Source organism: Eupeodes corollae, chromosome 2, assembly GCF_945859685.1.
Source record: "Eupeodes corollae chromosome 2, idEupCoro1.1, whole genome shotgun sequence".
Taxonomy (NCBI): Eukaryota; Metazoa; Arthropoda; class Insecta; order Diptera; family Syrphidae; genus Eupeodes; species Eupeodes corollae.
In genome coordinates, this window is record NC_079148.1 from 114,466,076 (window position 1) to 114,488,050 (window position 21,975).

At 31.8% G+C, this 21,975-nt stretch overlaps 1 protein-coding gene across 3 annotated transcripts in view; it reads right to left on the reverse strand.

Moving 5' to 3' along the window:
• Positions 1–1,213: 1,213 nt before the first annotated feature.
• Positions 1,214–21,975, reverse strand: part of LOC129948580 (transcription factor dcp-66) — a 67,893-nt gene continuing 47,131 nt past the window's right edge. The window contains exons 2-10 of one of the 3 annotated variants that reach the window (XM_056059688.1): positions 9,706–10,374; positions 9,389–9,650; positions 7,868–7,984; positions 7,654–7,755; positions 7,382–7,583; positions 7,195–7,310; positions 6,154–7,117; positions 6,004–6,090; positions 1,214–5,912 (exon numbers count right to left, since the gene is read on the reverse strand). In XM_056059688.1, the coding sequence (XP_055915663.1) occupies positions 5,755–5,912; positions 6,004–6,090; positions 6,154–7,117; positions 7,195–7,310; positions 7,382–7,583; positions 7,654–7,755; positions 7,868–7,984; positions 9,389–9,650; positions 9,706–10,334 (2,637 nt within the window). In that variant the 5' untranslated portion in view covers positions 10,335–10,374 and the 3' untranslated portion in view covers positions 1,214–5,754. Of the gene's footprint in view, positions 5,913–6,003; positions 6,091–6,153; positions 7,118–7,194; positions 7,311–7,381; positions 7,584–7,653; positions 7,756–7,867; positions 8,009–9,388; positions 9,651–9,705; positions 10,375–21,975 lie in introns of all 3 variants that reach the window. The other 2 variants (XM_056059687.1, XM_056059689.1) reach the window with 2 other exon arrangements.

The window sequence follows — 21,975 nt, forward strand, 5'->3', positions numbered from 1 at the left end:
AGAATTCGTTCTTTTATGTTTGTTTATTTGGTAGTGTACGGTTTGTCTTAATAAATTCAGTTCTCTGACACGCCGGAATTAAATCTTGCGACAATAGATGCTCTAACCTCAATATTAGTTCTGCCGTTTTAACCATTTTTAAACAAACCGGAGCCTTAATGAATTCAACTTTTTGATATATGCTTTATTTGTAAACAAATTATTTTAACTTACTAAGCATATAGAAGAACATCCGTCAAAATAGTTTTGTCACTCAGAAAATAGCACTTTAAATACAAAAAGAGCAGCCTTACAGCAGAACACCATCCAAATGACTGAGTTTGTGATCTATTATAACATACTCATTAACTTGTTATCGATTTCCCCTCTTCAAACTTTAACCGTTATAAATTATTATCACAAGAGCGAGAGATGTACATCTGTCAAAATAGTATGTACAATATTTAGATGAGTTGAAACTCTAACCGTTGACCTTGGTTTATAACGTCAAAGAATATTTTAAATAAAACAATGTAGTTATAACTACATGAATTAAATTAAAAATTGTTTTATTATTTTCTTTTTAAATATCCATTCACTTCATTTTTTGTATTTTTTTGTTTTTTTTTTTATTAATTTACGTTGATGATGCACAAAAACATCTACATTTAATTTAAAATAGCACACAGAGATGTTTGTATGTAGTTGTTTTACTATTTGATTTATTATTATTATTACTTTTTGTTTAATATTAATTGTTATAGCTGAACATTAATATAAATTTAATGTTGATACTAATAACTCTATTTGTGTATTTAATGAGAAATCTTAAAACTTATACAATGCAATTATGTTTAACATAAATTGTTCTATTTATTTTATTAAAATCAAATAATAAATAAATAACAAAACATAATATTTTATATAAATGACAAAATGTAATTAATTAATTTTGTTTTGTTTTTAAATTATTGCAAACAGTTTCAATTTCAATTTCTAGTTTTATTTTTATTTTTTTTAATAATTTTTTGTTTCTTTTTGCCTAAATTACATGATCACAAAATTTTCCATCGTTTCCGCAGATTGATTCTCTTTTCTTTCTTTATTTTATTCAACCAACATTCCTGAATTTTAATTTTAACTTTTTTATTTTTTTTTTATCCAAAAATATGTTTCCGTTATAGAGCCTAAAAATTAAAATTATAATTTTATGTTAATTTTGTTTTTGTTTAAATTTTTCTTACAATTTTAGTTTAAGGTTTGAGAAAATAAAATATAATAATACATTTTGCGACTTGATTTCATAGATTTATATTTTAAATTTTGTTTCAAAATACTCAGTCAAAATACAAAATAGTTTTATTTACATTTCGATGCTTTTTCGTTTTATTTAAAATTGTTGTTCTCTTTTTTTTTTGGTTTTGTTTTGTTTTGCTCTTTTGTATAAATTTTGTATTTCTTAAATTATTAAATAAGCCTCGTATATAAGAATTTACATTTAAACTTATTTTTTAAAAATATTTAGTTAAATTATTATGTATTTTGAATTTTTCGGCATACATATATATTTTGAATTTAATATGCGATTTAATGATTTACGTTTAAGACTTAGGTGCTAAGTGGAGATTTTTATTTTTGTTCTAAATTCTAAAAAGATTTATATTTTTTTTTTTGTTTGTTGAAAAATATGTAATTCATGTACATTTATTTTGTGATTGGATTAATTTTAAGGTAAGCGACATACTAAACAATTTTTTTAATTAAAAAATGTATTAAATACTTAAGAAGTTTGAATTTAGGTAATAAATAGTTAGTTTGGGTTCAAAAATATATAAAATTAAGTAAATAACACGGCTTAGTTATTTCTCTAAAGGCGCTTGTTTTGTTCAAAAAGTTTCAAAAATGTATAGAGAAAAGGAGATTTGTCTAGGTCTGTTTCCAAAATCATACTATGCATAGCTTTATACTTGTGAAACCAAATGGTCTTAGTGTAGTTTATCAGAATTTGTCGGTTTTACTTTGAAGGGTAAGGACGACGTCGTTGAAAGTTAGAAATTCTATATGGGAAAACTAGTAGCCAAAGAAAGGAGTATTAGGCCCTTATTACAGGAAGCGAATTGAACGTTCGACTTAAAACGAACGTTTGCGATATCCAATATATAGCAAAATTAAGATGGGTGTATTTCGACGTTCAGATGGGTTAACATCTCTTTTTCCAAACAAGTTAAGTTTTGAGGTGAATACTGAAATGATATTCACGAAGTGAGTGATTTCAAAAACGTTCGCTTTCAGTTGAACGTTCGATTCGCTTCTGGTAATAAGGGCCTTAACTTTTTAAATTGGAGATGGTAACAAAAAAAAACTGGCTTGTTAACCGTTGTACACTAAGTAAATCAGGATCAAATATCGCACCAATTAATGTCGGTAGACAGTTTTACATCGCCTTAATTTCTACTCGCATTTAATCCCTTCTGTTAGCTATTTTTGTTCAAGAGTTTAGTTGAGTATTCTATAACTACCCAAAGACTTTGTAGGTGGTCAGAACTTTTTCTACTTTTCTTTATATATTTTTATTGGTAATTGGACAAATCTTGAGAACACATTTTAAACAAATAAGCGCTTACAAGCCGTGGATTATTTTCACAATGTTTTTGTTTATGTATAGATAGTCAAAAAATAAGTAGATTACTTAAAAAATATAATTTAATCAAGACAAGATCAATATATTTATTACTGTTTGATACATTTCTGATTCCAATTTGATTGATTTCCAAATAATTTACGTATTTGTGTATATAGTGGGAAGAACTAAAATAAATAGGTTTTCTTTTGTTAATAATAATAATTCTCTTTCGTTTTTTTTATTTCTTTATCATTCAATCTATTAGCTATTTTTAATAATTGACACATTAAACAACGTTCATATTTTGTTAAGTTTTGCAATTCATATATATAATATGTATTTGTATAACTAGTCAATTAATTTAAACAAAACGAAAATAATAATTATTATGGCATATTATAGGATTTTTGGTTTTATTGTAAAAAAAAAGTGTAATTCAATTTAGGTATCATATGCAAAAAATAAAACTTTTCTACCACCTCTGTCCACAGAAATAAAAAACAACCAAATATATAAAATGTTGTAGTATCATAACCCGAACCTAATAAAACCTTGAGAAAATTCCTTCAGTTGTTAAAGGGATACTTTGGAATATGAAGGGAGATAATCTCATGGATTAAATCCTCGAAAGTTTGAACACACTAGATCAGTTTTTAGTTTTAAAATAGTTTATCAATCCACGCTTCTTTTTTCGCATTGCAAGAATAAAAACTGAAGATAACTTATCTATAAAAATAAACAAATTAAGATGGTCTTAGCCCGTCGAGTACAAGATAGGTAGGTAGATTTGAGTGATTGTAAAGAATACAAAATTACAGTGACAGGTCTAAAATTGGAACTAGAAGGGAATATAGTGATGGTTCACGTAGATTTTTAATTTAAACATAAAATAAATTGGGTGGCCCAACAGTAAGATGAGAACTAGGGCCTAGTGACTTACAACTCTCAACCAATCCTGTGTGCGAGTACTGTTGTCAGGAATAGAGGGGACCTACAGTTTTAAGCCAAATCCGAACGGCTAATTTGAGAAAGCACTTTTCACGACAAGAATTACTCTTAGAGGATGTGTCAATTTCTCGCAAGGGGCGTCACCCGTTAAAAAAATTTAAGAGGGCATAGGCAGGGATCGTACCCAAGACCTCTGGTATGACATTCCAACGCACTAACCATCAAGCCACGATTACTACTAGATTTTTAATTTAATGAAAGGAATTGACTTTTAATTCATATTCACTTCAACCCTCTTTAGGAAAAAATATACCTAAGAAGCAATATTACTCGTTTAAAAATATAATTTAAATTCCCCCCTTAAAGTCAGGTTTATTATTGTGTTTTCCAGAACTATGGATCCCCACTTTCTTTTGATAAAAATCATCTAATACATTGCATAGCAGAAAAAAGAATATAAAAATAAAATCAAAACAAAACAAAAAACGTATAATTTTTTTATATTTATTATTTTAAAACACCGGTATTTTCTTATTTACAAGTTTTAAAAAGATCTACTACACTTAGGCTAAAATTAAAACATAACTAAAAATAATAAACATAATATGAAAAAATTCTTTCATCAAATTTATTTGCCAATGGCATACACAAATTATTTTCTATATAAATCGAAACATACAAAAGAATTAATTCTTTTTTTTTTTCAAAAACATTTAATTTAACAAAACAGGCAGTTAACGAAAAAAAAATACATATAATGAAAAACTAAGGCATCGATTGTTTTTGAAATAAAGTAAATTTAAAAAAAAATTATTTTAAATTTCCGTTTTAAGGTTTTTTAGCAAATAAAAATATGGTGGTATCAATTTTTTGTTTGATTTGATTTAAGAAATTTTTAATGTATTGTTTACCAATTATTTTCATAAGTTTTGTTTGTTTATTTATTTGATGATTGAATATTTTTGTATGTCTTGGATAACTATATTTTCTATAACAAAAAAATCTATTATGTTTTTTATGTATTTTTTGTTGTTTGTTTAAAATCTGGTAGAAATTCTTCTTTTTTTTTCATAAAATTAATATCCATATTTTTTTGTTTGTAATTAAAAATAAAACATTTGTCTATTGTTAATTAAATGAATTAAAAATTAATTTGTACGATCGAGAAGCAAAACATTTTATTTTTATTTTTGTATTTAATTTTTTTTGGAAAATTATTTATCGTACTAAGATTTTTAATTATAATAAATTGTAATAATTTACATAAAAAGAAATAACAATTACATTGTAATGAAAAAACATAACTAATATTAACTAAGATTTATTTAATTTAATTTTAAATTGTTTTTGTTTTTTTGTTTGTTTATTTTGTAGTTAGCCTGTAAAAATGTTTAGTTTACTGTTTTTGATTTATATTTTGTTTACAAACTATTTTCTCTTTTTATCAGTAGTTTGTTTTTGTCGTGTTTATAAGTGCGTGCTTTTCTTTATTTTTTGTTTTATTTAAAATAAATAAAATTCAATTAAAAAATTAAAGTATGGTAATAATAATAATTACAGTGCAAGTTTATTTTCTAAAATTACTATCAAATAAGTTTATAACTACTTAGGTTTTGTTTTGCATTTTATTTTTTTGTTTGTTTGTTATTTGAATAATAAAAAACAAAACCAAATAAACTTTATAATTCATTCATACATCAATACATTTACATATAAATATAAAATTCTATCAATATATATATATCAATATATTATATATAATTACATTACTTAGAAAACTTAATGTTCACTTGCATCTTTTTTATTTTCTGTTTTTGTATTTATAGTATGTTTTGCATCTGAATTGAGCTATAATTAACGTAATATTAATGTTTCTGATTGAATGAAAAATTTAATTTAATCAAGCAAACTAGAAACAAAATTTAACTTTTGTTTTTGTTTTGAGAAATTATTAAAAGTTCATAAATGATTAATTGCATTTGTTGGTTTGTTTGCAATTATTTTGTTTATTTTTTTTTTGTTTAATTTTGTGTTGTTTGTTTTTCTTTTGAAAACAGTTTCCCGATGTATTCCTTGTCCATTTTTTGGTTGGAGAATGTGGGACATGGTATGATTTGTTTTAATTCTATTGCTTTATATATTTATTTTATTTATGGATGTTGTGCTGTATTCTAATTGTCGGGTTAGTAAACAACTTGGTATTTTTAGGTCTTCCAATTGTTTTGACGACTGTTGCTCGGTCCCGGCGCTTGGGGAGGGATCATTTCGAGTAAATACTGTCGTTGCATTTCTGCTGCACGTTGAATATCTGCTAAACTAGGACCGTTCTTACTAGATGAGACGTTTTTCTTGTTATTGAAAGCTGTAACAAAAAAGGAACATTTTTAATTTATAACTTAAAATATTTTTACACAAGAGACACAATAAACAATTCTCTATAAAATAAAACTTACCAGCTGCTTGTGCTTGTGCAATTGCCATTTGGTACGAGTACAGAAAAGGTAACTGCATCATATTCTGCGGATTGGAGCCGGCCAAAGCTGTAAACAATCAATTTTGATTAAATACAAAAATTCTTAGACATATTTACACAACAAATTTACCTCTAAATAGCTGCTGTTGGAAAACTTGCATTGCAGCGGCTGTTGCAGCAGGTGAATTATTGGCTAAGCTTCCAAGATTGCTTAGGTTACCTACATTGCCCAGGTTACCTAGACTTCCTAAGCCGGCTAGATTATTTAGACCCGGCAAACTTCCAAGTGCATTAAGTTGAGCTGCTGCAGCGGCTGCTGCCGCCGCTGTTTGTGAGAATTGCTGTTGCTGCTGTTGTTGTTGTTGCTGCTGTTGTTGGTGCTGCTGCTGTTGCTGTTGTTGATGTTGTTGCTGCTGGGCTTCTCTTTGCTGCTGTTGCAGTTGCTGTTGTTGTTGTTCTCGCTGTTGTTCCCTTTGCTGTTCTCGTTGTTGTTCTCTCTGTTGTTCTCTCTGCTGCTCTCTTTGTGCTTCCCTTTGAGCCTCCCTTTGAGCCTCTCTTTGCGCCTCTCTTTGCGCTTCTCTTTGCGCTTCCCTCTGCTGTTGTTGCTGCTGTTCCCTTGCTTGCAGCTGTTGCTCTCTTTGCTGAAGTTGTTGCTCTCTTTGCTGCTGTTGTTGAAGTTGAAGAGCTTGTTGTTGCAACTGCTGCTGTTGTTGTTGCAATTGTTGTTGATGCTGCAATTGTTGCTGTTGTAGTTGTTGAGCTGAAACTGACGCTGCAGCCGCCGCAGCCGCAGCAGCAGCCGCTGCTGCTACTGACATCGGACTCGGAGAGGGAGTACTTGGACTTAGATCGTAATGCTGCTGGCGCGAAGATCGCGGTGTTGTTGGTGGCGGCGGTGGTGGTGTCGGCTGACTACTAGGTGGTGGTGGTGTTGGGCGCGGCGTTGGTGTAGGAGTCGGTGTTGGTGTTTGACATTTAGTCGGTATCATTATCATCGATGAAGGGGGCGGAACCGGCGTCGAAGAATGCGAAGCATGAGAATCTACTGGCGATGGACTACTTTGTGTTGCAAGCCTTTGTTCAATTTCTTGCTCCTAATAAAAATTAAAACAAAAAAATATATATCAAAATTCTTTAAGGATTTAAAGAGAGCCATCTAGCTCAGACATACTTGTTGCAAAGCTTTAACAAAAGCTTGTTTCAGTCGGTTGGTATGCTCTGCTTTGAGAGCCTTCTTAACATTTGTCGTCACACATTGTTCACAAATAACTTTAGGATCCTTATTACCTAAAAAGTTAAAATTAAAAATAAATGCTTTATGAAACTTCATTAAACTTAAAATTAAACAATCTGCCTACCTTGCTTCTCCCATTTCCAAACAGGGGTGAAGTCAATCTTACACTGCGCACATCTAAATGGCGGAAGTACAGTCGACGGTTTCTTGTCCTTTGTCATAAGATAATCAACCACGGTCTCTAAGCCCAGTAGGTATACGAACTCCGTATTGCTTGGATTCGGTATGAAATGCATTTCTGGTGGTGGAGGTTTTGGGGGTGGTATCTGAAAGGCAAAAGAAATTTAATGAAATTTTGTTTTTTTAAACATTACTTGTATTAAATATCACACATACTTGAAGAAGAGTTTTTTCCAACTGTTTTCTTAATGCTAATTTGGCGGCTGCCTGTCTTTGAGCGGGACTTTGAACTTCTTCTCTCGTCGATGAGCGGTCACTCTAAATGAATCGAAAGCAAACAAAAAATCATAACAAAATTAGTTAAAAATTCATATTTAATAATAAGTTTTTAATTTAGAACTCAGCAATAATTTGATCTGTTTCAAATTACCTTAAGCTCATTATGCTGCTGCTGTTGTTGTTGCTGTTGATGCGACTGCTGTTGTTGCGAAAGCAATGGTGGGGCAGGGGTTATGGACACAGAATTACTTATAGATCCAGAAGATACCTTTGAATTATCCGAAATACTTAGCTGCTTGCGTATATTTTTATATAAAATTGATTTAGAAAGAAACAATGCAAGGTACATGAGGTTATGATGAATGATTAAATAATGGCATTAAAATATTTATGTTGTTGTTTTTGTGTTTAATTGATTTGATGTTGAATGGAAAAGTGTGTAGTGTCATGGTTTTTCAAGTTTCAAAATTTATTTTTGATAGTTAAAGTGTAACAAAAAAAATAACAAGAGCTTCAAAGTGCATTCCAATTTTGTTTTGAATTCTTTTCCTGTTTTTTTTTTCTAGCGCAATAAAGAATAATATATATTTCCCAAAAATTATCTGATTACACAATGGTTTATATTTTTTTTGTAACATATTCATATATATATGTATCTATTTTAAAATTGCCAAAGCTTACTTCTTAAGTGACCAGGGATCAATTTTGGAACTTTCAGCAGTTTTTTTTTGAACTGAGCAATTTTGCTGATAAGTGCTTTCAAGCATTTTTGTTATTTTAAAAGATCAATGAAAAGTTACAAAATAAAAAGGTGCAACAAAATATTTATAGTCAATTGATATATTTGCGTATTTGAGAACTTGCTGTTATGATTTCATTGCCTCTTACTCATTCGTCTTTAAATGTTAATATTTTGTATGTAATCCTAAATAAAGCAATGGACTAAGTTATGACACATTTTCAATGCCAAGAAGTACAAAGGGTTCGAATATATCATCTCTAAGTAAATACACAAGCAAAAATTGGACATATCCATGAGAATTATTGCTAAAATGAAAAAAAGAAGGACAGATTTTGGAATACTGTTAGCATCAGAAAAATAAAACCACACAGAAGTAAATATAAATTAAAGAGCACCGCTCCATAATTAAGGCAATTAACATAATGTTTGACCGCACACACCTTTTCTAATCAAACTTCCATCATCTAAAATTGTTCAAAGCTGATTAAAAAGCTCTCGTATGTCATATCAATACATTTTTAACAATTAATGATTTCATGTTTCAATAAAATATTATTTAAAATCATTTAATGAATCAAGGTCAATTGTATGGTTTTGAAATGAAGTCTAGTTTGTCTTTGGAAAGGATCTCCGATATCCCTAGAGTCCTTGTCAAATTCACATGAATACACAAATTAAATTTCCAACAAAAAACATCAAACGTATTATTTTTGTATGCCTTAACGTGTCGATGGAGAATGTTTTTGAATGTATAGTTAGTTACATGATTGTTCTGAAAAATGATTAAGTGTTAAATTGTTAACTCTGAGAAATGTGTCTTGTTTATTTTTATGAAAGAAAAAAATTTCTTGTTTGCGAAACAAAATCCAAAGAAAAAAAATATATTAAATATTCTCCTTCGATCTGGTTGAATACATTACAATAACTCACATTGCGTGGTTTAATTCCCGATGGTGGTGCAGATGTGGGTGTTATTGTTACTGATGGTGTTATGGTGAGATTCGATCCGGTTCTAGGCAATATCGAGCTTGTCCGATGCGCCGACGATGAACTACTACCAGCTGTCAAAGTTGCTCCACCTGGTAGCGATGAGCGTGGCGGCGGGAGTATAGTCGTATTCGCCCGACCAGATGGGGGCTGACAACGACTGATACTTGTGTTGTTGTTACTGCAAATTTGATTAAAGTTTAGACTTTTAGGTACATTATAAGAAAACAAAAACTTTTAACAAGAATATAAATACTCACTTGAGAACAGGAGAAGGTCGTCCTTTTGAATGGGCAGCAAGTGGCACTACATTCGTCGGCGTCACACTCAATGATCCTTTTGTCAGGGCAGCTGGAATCGAAGCTAGAGGATTGTTATTGTTTGTTGTTGGTGAGACATTCGTTGGTGTCACCACCAGATTTTCCTTCATAACATGTTGCGATTGTTTCAGCTTTTTTAGCAGGACCAATTTGGTTTCTTCGTTACGCAGATCTTCTCGCAATTTCCGTAATCCTTTTTCACGCTCCCTCAGCTCAGCTGGCGTGAGTTCCTTTATCGGATAGTATGGTGGCATTTCTTCATCGTCAGTCTCTGAATCGATATTTCCATTTTGAGCCCGGCCATTGACACGGGCCGGCAATAGCACAATATCAGGTGCTTCAGCATATGATTTGGGTTCAGTTCGGGGACGTAACACTCTCCGTTGTACTTTATTCTCATCTTGTTGTTCGACGAAATTATTTAGCGGGGGCGGTGCGGGGGTTATTGTTAAACCAGCATTCTGTGTCAATGCACGAAGATCTCTAACGGTCGCTTGTGTTATTGTAAGAGAATCTCTTCCCGAACCTAAACTCAAGTCGACCACATCGTCGACATCCATCTTAGCCATTTAACTTGAGGCTGCGGCGGCGACGCGATTAAACGACGCCCTGCAATTCAGAAACAAAACAAAATAAATTAGAAAAGCTATTCAACTAAATTATTGTTTGAATTATGTATGTTTTTTTTTTATATTTGAAGTAATAGTTTTCAACATCTGCTCACAGCATACTGTGAGGTGAGGAAAGAATTCAAAGTAGGCAAAGGTGGATAATAGTTTGAGGAAGTTATTTTCAAACAAAAAAAAAATGAAGGAAAAAAATTGAGTGTTTGCGCAGTCAGGGGTTTCGTCGTGTATTGTTTTCATTGTCACTATGTGGTTATGGGGAGGGAGTCAATATGGTGTTCTAGATTGTTTCTTCGTACAAAAAATGAATCCATAGTTGGAAATTAAAAAGTTACTTGTTAATTCAAAGACTAGAATGTAGGTAATTGTGTTTTTGATGAGGATGGTTGTTAGATTCCTCTATTTCAACAAAAACTTAGTTTTTATTTAATAGCAATGATGTTCACTTTTTGTATGGGTTAATTTACGTTGGACATTATGGAAATTCCTTAGATTTTTTGTCAGGGTAGTTAGGATGCATATATTTACATGTTATTTCAACTCTCTTAACACCCTTTTCTTATAATGAAGTGGACTTGGACGTGACTATATATGCTGTTTTGTTATTATAGGCAGACATAGGTATGAGTATTGTCTAACAGTCATCACAAGCATTGCATGTCTAGTTACTTCCTGCCTGGTTGTGCGAAATACGTTATTATATCCTTTTGACCTACCCCGTTTAAAATTGGCCTTCGGTTGTTAATGGCGTGGTAGGTATTTATACGATAAATATACAAAAACATACAAAAAAGACGATAACAACAACAGAAGGGGTTACGAAGTTCTTTAGGAAAGGAAAGTAATTAAAGGAAGAATTCGAGGTTTTGTCAAATGCCTACTAAAAAATAAGGGTTGAAAAGATTTTTTGTTCGTCCTAATCCTTGAATATTCTTTTTTTTTGGTTTTGTTGGTGCGTATTTGAGATTCTATACGAAAGAAACCCCAAACATGAAATAAACTTTCTGCATGAATGCTTTTTTGTATTGAAATTTATTGTCAGGAAGAAGGACATGTTTTTTTTTCCTTTAACTATAAAAAAAAACAAGAAGAAAAATGAACAACGCGTCGTCACCATAAGAGTCTGCGCAAGGTGAATTTTAAATAAAAAGTCTTTAAGTGATGAAGTAAGTTTTTTATTAAAGCTGTACCTACATAGCTACCTAATATGAAGATACATATGTAAATATGTACATAGGTATATTGTATGTTCTCCTATGTACATACAAATGTTTATTTGAAAAAAAAACGTGATAATCAACTACAAAAAAATCGATATTTTGTACATATGTAAAACATGTCATATGTATTTCTTATTCAAAGAGTGTTGTGTACATTGATACATATGGGTAAAGCGTGTTTTAGGTAGTTTTTAGTCAATTGGCGAGTAACCTAAATCTTGATGAATAGATATTATGAACACGTTAACATGCAATATTCAAATTATGTCGCAAAATTTCTTGCAAAAAATTGTTAGGGAAGTTAAATAGAGTTGAATATATACATAGATATGGATGTATATTATGTATACATTTATATAGGAAGGAATAGCTTTCATTGAGTTTAAAAATGTTCAATATTTTTAAATTCAAAGAAACGGGAAATATACAACACTAAGACCTAGTTTCCAAAAGGTTGAACCAAAGTTTTGAAGATTAGTTTCAAAAGTTTGCAATTTTTTTTTTAAGTAATCTGGATTTTGTTGAAACCACAAAATACTTGGCTCTTGTCAGAGATTTGAATTCCTTATATGTTTGTTTTTATTTTCATGTAACCCCAAAAATATAAGATCCATGGGGTTTTAGATCTTAATCTCCAATTCGGATCCCGGGAGAGATTCAGATGAATCCAAGAGCGATATGCAAGAAGAAATCAAAGCACATATAAAAGAGGTCTGGGATCTCTGCAGCGGTTTGACGAAAATAAATATGGAAAGGGCATAATTTTCGTAATATTCGATTTCAAAACATGTTATTGAGTTCGAAAGGATTCTGATCACAAGTACATATTTTTCAATGTTCTCGAAAACAGTTGATATGCTTTTAAATATGTACTTAAATTTGTGTGTAGGTTTCAAAAAGGAAAAAATATTAAATATACAGTGCCGGTTAAAAAAAATAGCACCATTAGTCAAAGTTTTATTTCAAGCATACAAAAAAATTGCAGCAAAATATTTATGGCCTTCACCGTAATATATCATTGCTTAAAGTGTTATCTCTCTCTCTCTCTTGTGCAACTCTGTCTTTAAAATGATAACGGTTCTTTTTCTATGCGGCCATATTGGCGAAAAATTAGTTATTTGTCGGTTAATAAAAATAGCACCGAAGAAAAATACTTTTTCCATTATTATTTTTCAAGGTAAAGCTATTAAATATCAAATTTTGATTGTCTTATTGATTTCTGCCCATTTCAAAATCAAAATTTAGTGTAAAAAAAAAAATGGGTCACGGAAAGCACTGCACGGGCAAGAAACAAGCTTTCATTCAAAAACTTATTGCAGAAGGTAAATCCTACAGTGAAGTTCGGCGTTTAGTGGGGTGCTCCAACAAAATGATAAGGAAGGCAATAATATATGCTCCCATCAGATGCCTTGTTCGAGAAATCCATAAAAATCCCTTCAATCCTGCAACTGAACTCAAAATGGAATTAAATATAACAGCATGCGTGGAAACTGTTCGACATAGATTGAGGGAAAATAATTTAAAGGCATGCAGTCTACGAAAAATCCATCTTTTGACTGCAAAATATGCGAAAATTGTTTAAATTTTGCTAAAAAGCATTTAAATTGTCCAACCGAGAAATGGCGGAACATTTTATGATCGGACGAGAGTAAAATATGTTTGGAGGCAAGGAGTCTCGTTCCTATGTGAGAAGACCCGCGAAAGCGGAATATAACCCCAAATTCACAACCAAAGTCGTAAAGCATTGGGGAGCAAGCATAATGGTATGTGATTTTTTTCATACAATAGAGTTGAGCCCATACATTGGATAAAAACAGTTATGGAACAACATGTTTATGTTGACATTCTCCAAAATGTTATGCTCCCTTATTCAGAGGAGGAAATGTCGCTTTTGTGGGTCTTCCAACAGGATAACGACCAGCAGAAAGCACAAAAATAGTTTGCGGACAACTTAATTAATGTAATGGAGTGGCCAGCGCAATCGCGTGACCTAAGCCCCATTGAAAATGTATGGACTGACGTGAAGAAATCTGTCTCCCAAATTAAAACAACGAGCAATCAGTCACTCTGGGATGCAGTTAAGATGTCTTCGGAGAGTATTTCAGTCCAAAGGTGCCAAGGCTTGATCAATTCCATGATCAGGCGATGTGAAGCCGTTTAAAACAAAGGCTATTTAACTAAATATTAGTGAAATGGACGACAAAAAGTATAGTTTTTATCATTTTTTTAGGTTTAATTTGTATAACAATAACAATTTAGTAGGTATACCGAAATTTGAACGTCTCACAAAAGGCGTTAGAAAACTTAAAGGTGGAACAAGTAGGGATAGAGTTCTGGCAGCGACTTGTACAGCCCAATACACAGATACTAGTAACAGAACAAAATAGACCTTCTAAGACTGTTTTTGGGCTTTTCGAGAATAAAATCTTTCAATTTTGTTTGATAGAGTTAAGAATTGAAGTCAAGAATGTGGCACTTCTTGAACGATTTTTGGATTTTCTTAGCACATTGGCCAACATTAAAGTCTATGTTTTTGGTATTGTTACCAAAGATTAAATATTCAGTGCATTTTTTGAATATGCCTAAAGTACTATACGATTTTTACAACTAGCCACGTTATTCCAAAAACTACTATTGCAACATATTTCCCCCACCTAATCTCTCCAATAAAACAAATCTTATGAAAAAAAAGAATAAACGTAAAAGACGACACGAAGTCAATTAACTGAAACCAAACAAAAGAAAACCACATATACATATTTTATTATAAAAGAAAGAAGCCAACAAACAAAAAATGAAACGAAATGATGAATAAAATTATAATAAAAAAAAAAAACGAAATGAAACGAAGAAAACATACATATATAAATATATATGTGGGTAGGTTTACCTACCTAAACATATTAAATGTCACTTTATATCGATGTCTCTTCCATATTAACATCTTTACCTGTGCCTATGCCAAAACCAGACCAAAAAAAACAATAAACAATTGAAAATAAGTTAGGTATAGGAAGGTAGGTATGTACATCAGTTTCAAGTCTCATAATCCGATGTTATTGACATTGACTCAATATAGAAATGATAAGTGGATTTTTTTCAACATAATTCACATTTTCCAACCCAAAAGAAAAATGTGATCACATAAAAATGATACACGTGTTGTTAGCCGCCTGTGCTGCGCTGGCTTTGGCCAAAATCATTATGTAGTCATGTTCATAATATACGAAATATAATTTCCGTAGTTCACGACTACTAAAAGCGTATTCGAACGAGAGTAATGGTCTTGATGTGAGATATTTTTTGAAATCATCTACAACGTCGTGTCTTCCGTCGTCGTCGTCGACCCACCAAACCGACTGAAGCGACGCGACGCGGAGAAGACGACGACTACGAGAATCTCAAAACCAAGAGTGTAAAGTGAGATTCAAAAAAATAAATGAATAGAAAGCCAAAATAAAAATCCATAAATTTAAATTAAATGGGCAAGAATCGAGAAAAAATAATTGCAGTTTTCATTTTTCAAATAAGTGTTCAAGTATTCAATTCAAAGTTGTACCTTCCTATAGAAGAAAAAAAAATAAAAATTAAAAATAAAATAATATAAAACTTTGCATACAACAAGTATTTTTGTTGTTATTTTTTGTTTGTTGCTTTTTGTTTTAGTTGAAAAGAGCAACAACCCTAATCGCTTCTGGTCTGGCCAGAGGAGCTTGGTTTTGGTGCTTGTGGTCAGTCAGCAGAAGTAGCAGCAACAACAAGCAAGAGCAGCAGCAGTTTTACGAGTAGCATCAGCTTTCGCCGCATGTAAACGTGAAGAGTGAAATATATACTCGTACCGTAGACTATACTTATACCGCTGGCTGGCTGCATTGAGATACTTATGTGCTTAGAAGAATGCTGACATACAGTCGCACCCGTGTATTGGTAGAAAAATAGAAAAGTCTTTAATCTTATCAATTTTTCATGGCTATTGCCTCTTACGTAAATAAAAGGGATTTTAGGAAACTAGTATTTTTTAAGAAAGTTTAAAGGGTGTTTTTTTTTCATTGTAAAGAAGGGAGTATGAAATGATTAAGATTGCAGCACTATATTCTATTTATGAAATTTTTAATAACCAATTTGCACAATTTATGGCATAAACGTAATTTTTCTTGTGATATCAAAGAAATTTTTCTTGTAAAATTGCGACTGTTCCGTTTCTTGTGTGGGAAGTAGCGCCATTTTTATATTGATTTTTACCAAATGTAAAAAGATGACAGCTTCAAGAGTGACAGCTACCCAAATACTCAAAATAAAATCTCTTATTGGTAAACCTTTCCATAAGAAATATTTAATATTAGATATAACTTGTCTTTGGTTCATTGAAATTAAATATGACTGTGTTCCGTGACTATTATAAATATGACCTCCCGACGTAAGCTTCAGATGTAATCGAACAGAAGTAATATTTACTCCACTTACATATGTATAAATGGCTACGTTCAATCTCAGACAGATAGGGTATCCGGATACCTTTTTGTTAGTGTTTTACGTGTAAAATAACAGCTGATTAAAAACACCTGAGATGTCAAAAAAGAAATCGAAAGGTATCCAAGAATTTCTGGGGTATGTAGGTATCTGACAGAACAGCTGATTCAAGACATGGTTGAATTTCAAAAAACTTGAAAATTGATTTCAGCTTTTTGTATTTGTTGGTAAACAAAAAGATACAAAATGTAAGTTGATGTTGTATTGGAGGATGTTCTGAAATCTCCTCCGAATTTTTTAAGGTAATTATGATCTATTTTTTTAAACTTCAAGATTGTCTTTTCGTTTTGTAGATGACCAATTTGTCTTCAGTCTATTGTCCAGCATTTTGAAGTTGAAGACCTCATCCTGTTCCAGAAGTAGAACAAAATACAGGTAAATATGTATATATTAATCTTGTGGAAATAAATAAAATAAAGCAGACAGAGGCGGACAGCTTGTGGAGCTACAAGCAAAAAAGGTCGCTGAAAGGAAAGGTAAGTTATTCTTTCAGATGATTCAAAAACCCAAATAAGAACCACTCTATTCCCTTTTTTTAAGATTGGGAACATCAATCCATTTTGCTCTTCCTGGAGGAGTGCAGAAAGAGAAAAGATCAGCTCTGAGACCAAAAAACGCCACGAAAATCAATTTTTCAAGAAATTGCAAAAGTTCTTGAAGAACACGATTCAATTTTTGATGAGAAGGAATTAGAAATGAAATTAAAAAAAGCGCTACAATTTTATCATAGACAATAACAAGAAAACGTCAATTGGTCGAGGGCGAATGAAGTGGCCATACTTTGAGATGATGGCTGAAATTTAACTCTACGAGGCACAAGTTAGTGACACCAAAAAAATAAGTTCCCTAGTACAACAATTTTGACTTCGATTCTTAAATGTTTCTCTGCTTTTTATGAACATCTGAAAATTGTTTTTATTTGTTGACAGCTATCTCAATACAGCTATCCTAATCGTTCAACAAGGTATCTAAAAATCCACCTATCCAAGATACTCTATCCAACACGAGATAGAACGCAGCCAATGTGACAATCTTATTGTCAAAAGTGTAATGGTGTGTTAAGAAAGTTTCTTGCATTTACTGTCACTATTTAGGGTGTGTTTGAGTGGTTGTTTCTGGTTTCTAAAATTTGATAAAATTAATTCTCAATTTTTATTTTATGTAGGTTTTACTGTACACCATTTTTTCTTCGTCTTAAATCCCGAACATTTTTATACACACCAGGTATCTTGTACAAAGAACGCAAGCAAGACTGGTAATGATAATGAGGTGCGCAAATTTTATATATAATACAAAAAAAAAACACAAACATCATGGATAGAATAACCAAATAGGGGAAACGAGAAACGACAGACATATGTAGGTATATCTACGCAATAATTGAAATTACATTTTAATTGGAGTAAATCGTTCAGGAAAATATAATATGTACGCATCATAATACTTAGTGAAGCGCGCATGAATTTTTGCACCGCAACGGGTTGAGAGATGGATATTTAAGATTTTTGATATCAAATACTTATTGAATAAAAGGCAACATTACTAAGTTTTGCTTAATAAGGAATAATGAGTGAAATAACTTATGAATGTATGTATAACAGCTTTATGACAAGTTTTTGCTAATGACTGACAGTAGCTAAACAGAGAAATTTGGTGCGTTCAGATTTGTATCCAAAGCTATTGAGAAAATTATGCTAGAAATGACACAATGACATGATTTTAACTGTATTTTGGTTTCTGAGGATTACAAGAAACTCGGTGTAAAATAAATTTGAATTCACTGAATGTCTGTGTTTTCTAGTTCCAAGTTCTGTCAATTTTAACTTTTAAAATATAAACTTTGCCAGAACTCTAGACTTAATTTTTTACATTTCAGAATTTCAGAAAGTAATAGCACATTTTTGCATGCATCTGTATATGCACGCAAAGGAAGATACCACATGTTTGAAAATCGCAAGACAGTGTTCCTCCATCAATGACAATACTCGCACTAGGACTCGGTGATTTTCAAGCTCTTACACCACATAATTTATTTAAGACAGTGTTCACATTGGAATCTTTTGAGGCGACATATTTTGACGTCCCATCTTTGTATTTAGAAACAAAAAAACAATGTTTTTTAACAAAATTTTAAGAGCGAGATGAAACGAAGCAATGTCAAAATGAGTCACGTCAAAAGAGCCCATGTATGTTAGATACCTATCAACTGTCAAGTTTTTCAGTCTGTCAATTTCGATAAAATTTTGATATAATCGGTTTTTTAACCAGCCATCGTGCATTACATCTCCTTTGCATTACAAAAAAAACATCATAATGTAAATTATGTTTTACTATGCATATAGACTTTGGAACTCTAATATAATAGAAAGTAACGGCGACAAACGGCCTGTTTGTGACAAGAAGAATGCCATAAATTAGATAGCCTAATAAAACATTCGTCGGTATCTGTCTGCGTGATATTTATGAATTTTAATGTACTGCAGTTCCTGTGCCATGGCCACATGTAACATGGCAAAAACAAAACAAAAAAAACTCAAATTCTTGTATAACTGTAGAAAGTAACGTCTGTATTTTGAAAGGAAGTTACTGCATCTAACTTGAAGGTACCTTTGATAAATATTTATACTTATACTATGTAAGTACGTTTAAAAGAAGTGGATGGATCATAAACCTATAACAAACTCCCACATTTAGCGAGTAACTTAGCTTAGGTAGGTAGGTACCTTACCTAAATCATTATACTGCCTATGCGTACACTTCTTCTTCTGTGCGCAAAATGTTTAGTTGCACATACCTTCCTTAGCATGCGCATTCTTATGGTTGGTCGTTCACATGCCTGCCTACTAGATAATAATATACTCGACTCGTATACGAGTTTTATAGCTTCATAAAAACGATTAAATAAATCTATACTCTCGAATTTGACCTGCTCCAACTACCTTTCACTCTTGCTCCCCCGCCGCTTGCTTATTTGTTTGCCTGCTGCATGCATGTCGATCGACAAACGCAGACGACGAAGACCAAGACCAAGACGAAGACGACGACAACGACTTCTATACACAACATTCTCCAGTAGTAGTCTAGAAAACAGGTTAAGCCAATAAACCCCAAGATGAGAGACATTAAGACCGTTTCGAACTTACCTACGAAAATATAATAATAACAACAACAAAAACAACGATCGACTTTGTTTTATTTTATCTTTTTTTTTGTGTACGTCTTTCTCATTAATTCAACAACACAAGACACCACCGAACTTTTCTTCTTCCGTCCCGTCTCGTGTGCTGTAGCACTCTTGGAGCTTGTCTGTTTGTAAGCAGGGATGACAACGAAAATTTTAAAATAAACAAACAAAATTAGCTATTGAATTTGTCACCTCCGAAGTTCTAAGGCATTACCAACCACGAAAAAGAAATACATGAATTAAAAACTAAGGGCTGCGGCGCGCGTGAATGTCAAACCTTAAAGTGATGCATATATTATCTACTGCATGAAACATTGGTTAAGTTCAGAGGACATACAAGATTTAATAATATAGTCAATTGCAGTTGGCACTTATAATTAGAAATGAAGTCAGTTTTTTAGATACAACTTATGTCAAAGATTTAGCTACGAACCGAGGCATTTCTTGGGAGCCCAGTTCACACAGGACTGTAGCAACACCTTAAGTAAGAAAGTAAGTTAATATCAAATTAATACAAAAATCACCGAAAAATGGAGTTCAATGGAGTTTACTGAACTAGAATTTGAATGTCATTTAATATATCGACATGATTATACAAATGAATTGTCAATATTGATTTCGAGTCCAACATTTGACATCTAGCCAATCAGAAATTAAAAACTATGCCTAACTTGAAGTTACTTATTCATCTTAACCACTGGGTACACCTGTCAATTCAACATTACTGAGCTTATCTATTCAGTGCTTTTTCAGCCTCAACATTTCAAAAAAATGTATTGTTGATTGATATTTGTTTACATGACCTTGACAGTTAAGTAGAAAAGTGAAAAGTGCATTCACAGGTAAAATACAGACAGAGGATGAACAAAGGGAATAATGTAGTAATTTTTCTACCCTGCTTTTTTGTAAGTTATAACAATGATCAGTATGCGATTACAGTCGCACAATTTGAAGGCGACAACCAAAGCAACAACTTTGACGACAGCCACAGCCACAGCACTAGCACTAGCACCAGCACCATAACCAGAACCAGGCACTAGGCACATGGCGGAAAGAACCGAACGACATCGACCTCATCGAATTATCGCGATCGTTTCCAAATGAATTAACAAAAATAAAAAGAGACCCCGATATAACTGCAGAATGAAAGATGTTTTTAGGTTTTATGATGGTCATCTAGAATCTAGATGATCATCGGGTCGGGTTCCGTACTGGTAAATGAAAAGAATCTTTCGGTTTCGCTTCAGGAAAAGGAAATTATATTTATTTATATACTTGTAGCCACATAAATGTACATATTTTATACTATAAGCCATAGAGAGCTGTGAAAAAAAAAATATCATCATAATAATAATCAGTCTCAACAATGTGCATCATTTGTGTCATTTTTTGTAGGATATGTTAGTTCGGTTTGGAGCAAGCGATATATATAGTTACTATGAGTGCGATAGAGAGGGAAACTTATTATACACATGTACTTCGTAAATACAGCATGGTGTATTTATGGAGTGCTTGTTATGACAAGTGTTTCTGGTGAAGCAGATTCAAGTAGAGGTTGCCGGTTTAGCTGAATGGATATAAGGGAAACAAAACAATGATCTTGTTAAGAGTGAACCTTAATTGGCTGACCCGAATTGATGAGTCGTATTATTTTTTTGTTTTCAGAAGTCATATTTAAGTATTAGATGAGATTATGTTTACTTAAGAATAAATATACATGTTTAAGTGCCTAACACAATACGTATTTACATATATGTATATTTACATAAAAATGGCATTATCGTGCTTTAGACTTTCAGAACTACACCGGAAGTTTTGTGACAAATTTTGATAGAAATGGTTGTGTGCACTTTACTTAGAAGTTCAAGTCCTCAGAAATCTCTATAAACATTTCGGAAATATGTCAGTTTCTACAAATCTATAAACTATTCATAAGACAAGAAGTTTCTTAATATTTTTGAGATATTTTTCTAAAAGTAACAAGAAAACTATTTCAAAGAGACTAATAATGGTACATTTCCTACTTCTCACGACACAATAATGCATAGGTATATGCCCTTAACAAGGTTATTATTAGTAAATTCGGCGATATTTAATTCCACCTAAGTCTCTGAACTCAGTTTTTAAAATTCGAACTAGTCTATCAACAAACCGGCTGAATGCGTTCATTAAAACATCGATTGTTTCGATTAATGTAACATTCAGTTCATAATTGAGCATTGTTTGCATTTTAAAACAGTGCTGCCAAAAATCAATTTCTAAAAATCCTAAAGTAATAATACGTTTCACAAATTTGTTTGTGTTAATTTAACAAATTAAAATAAAAAAGACATCTTAACTCAACTTTTTCAAAATATTCAAATGATGGCATAAGAAAACCTCGATATAGACACGTGTAGGTAATTCAGCTGAATGACAATGCACTCACAATTGTTTTTATTACAAATGAAACAAAAAGAAAGAAATATGCAATAAATAGGTAACTACATATGCCTACGTGTTTATAAAAAAAGATCGAAACTTTTTGTATAATTCGTATTTCTAAAACTTTAATTGTTTTCAAATTATGCAAATTAAGTGTTTCTGCATAATTTATTCAACAAAAAGGGTTATGTGTAGTTTTCCATAGAAATCATCAAGCAAGTATAGA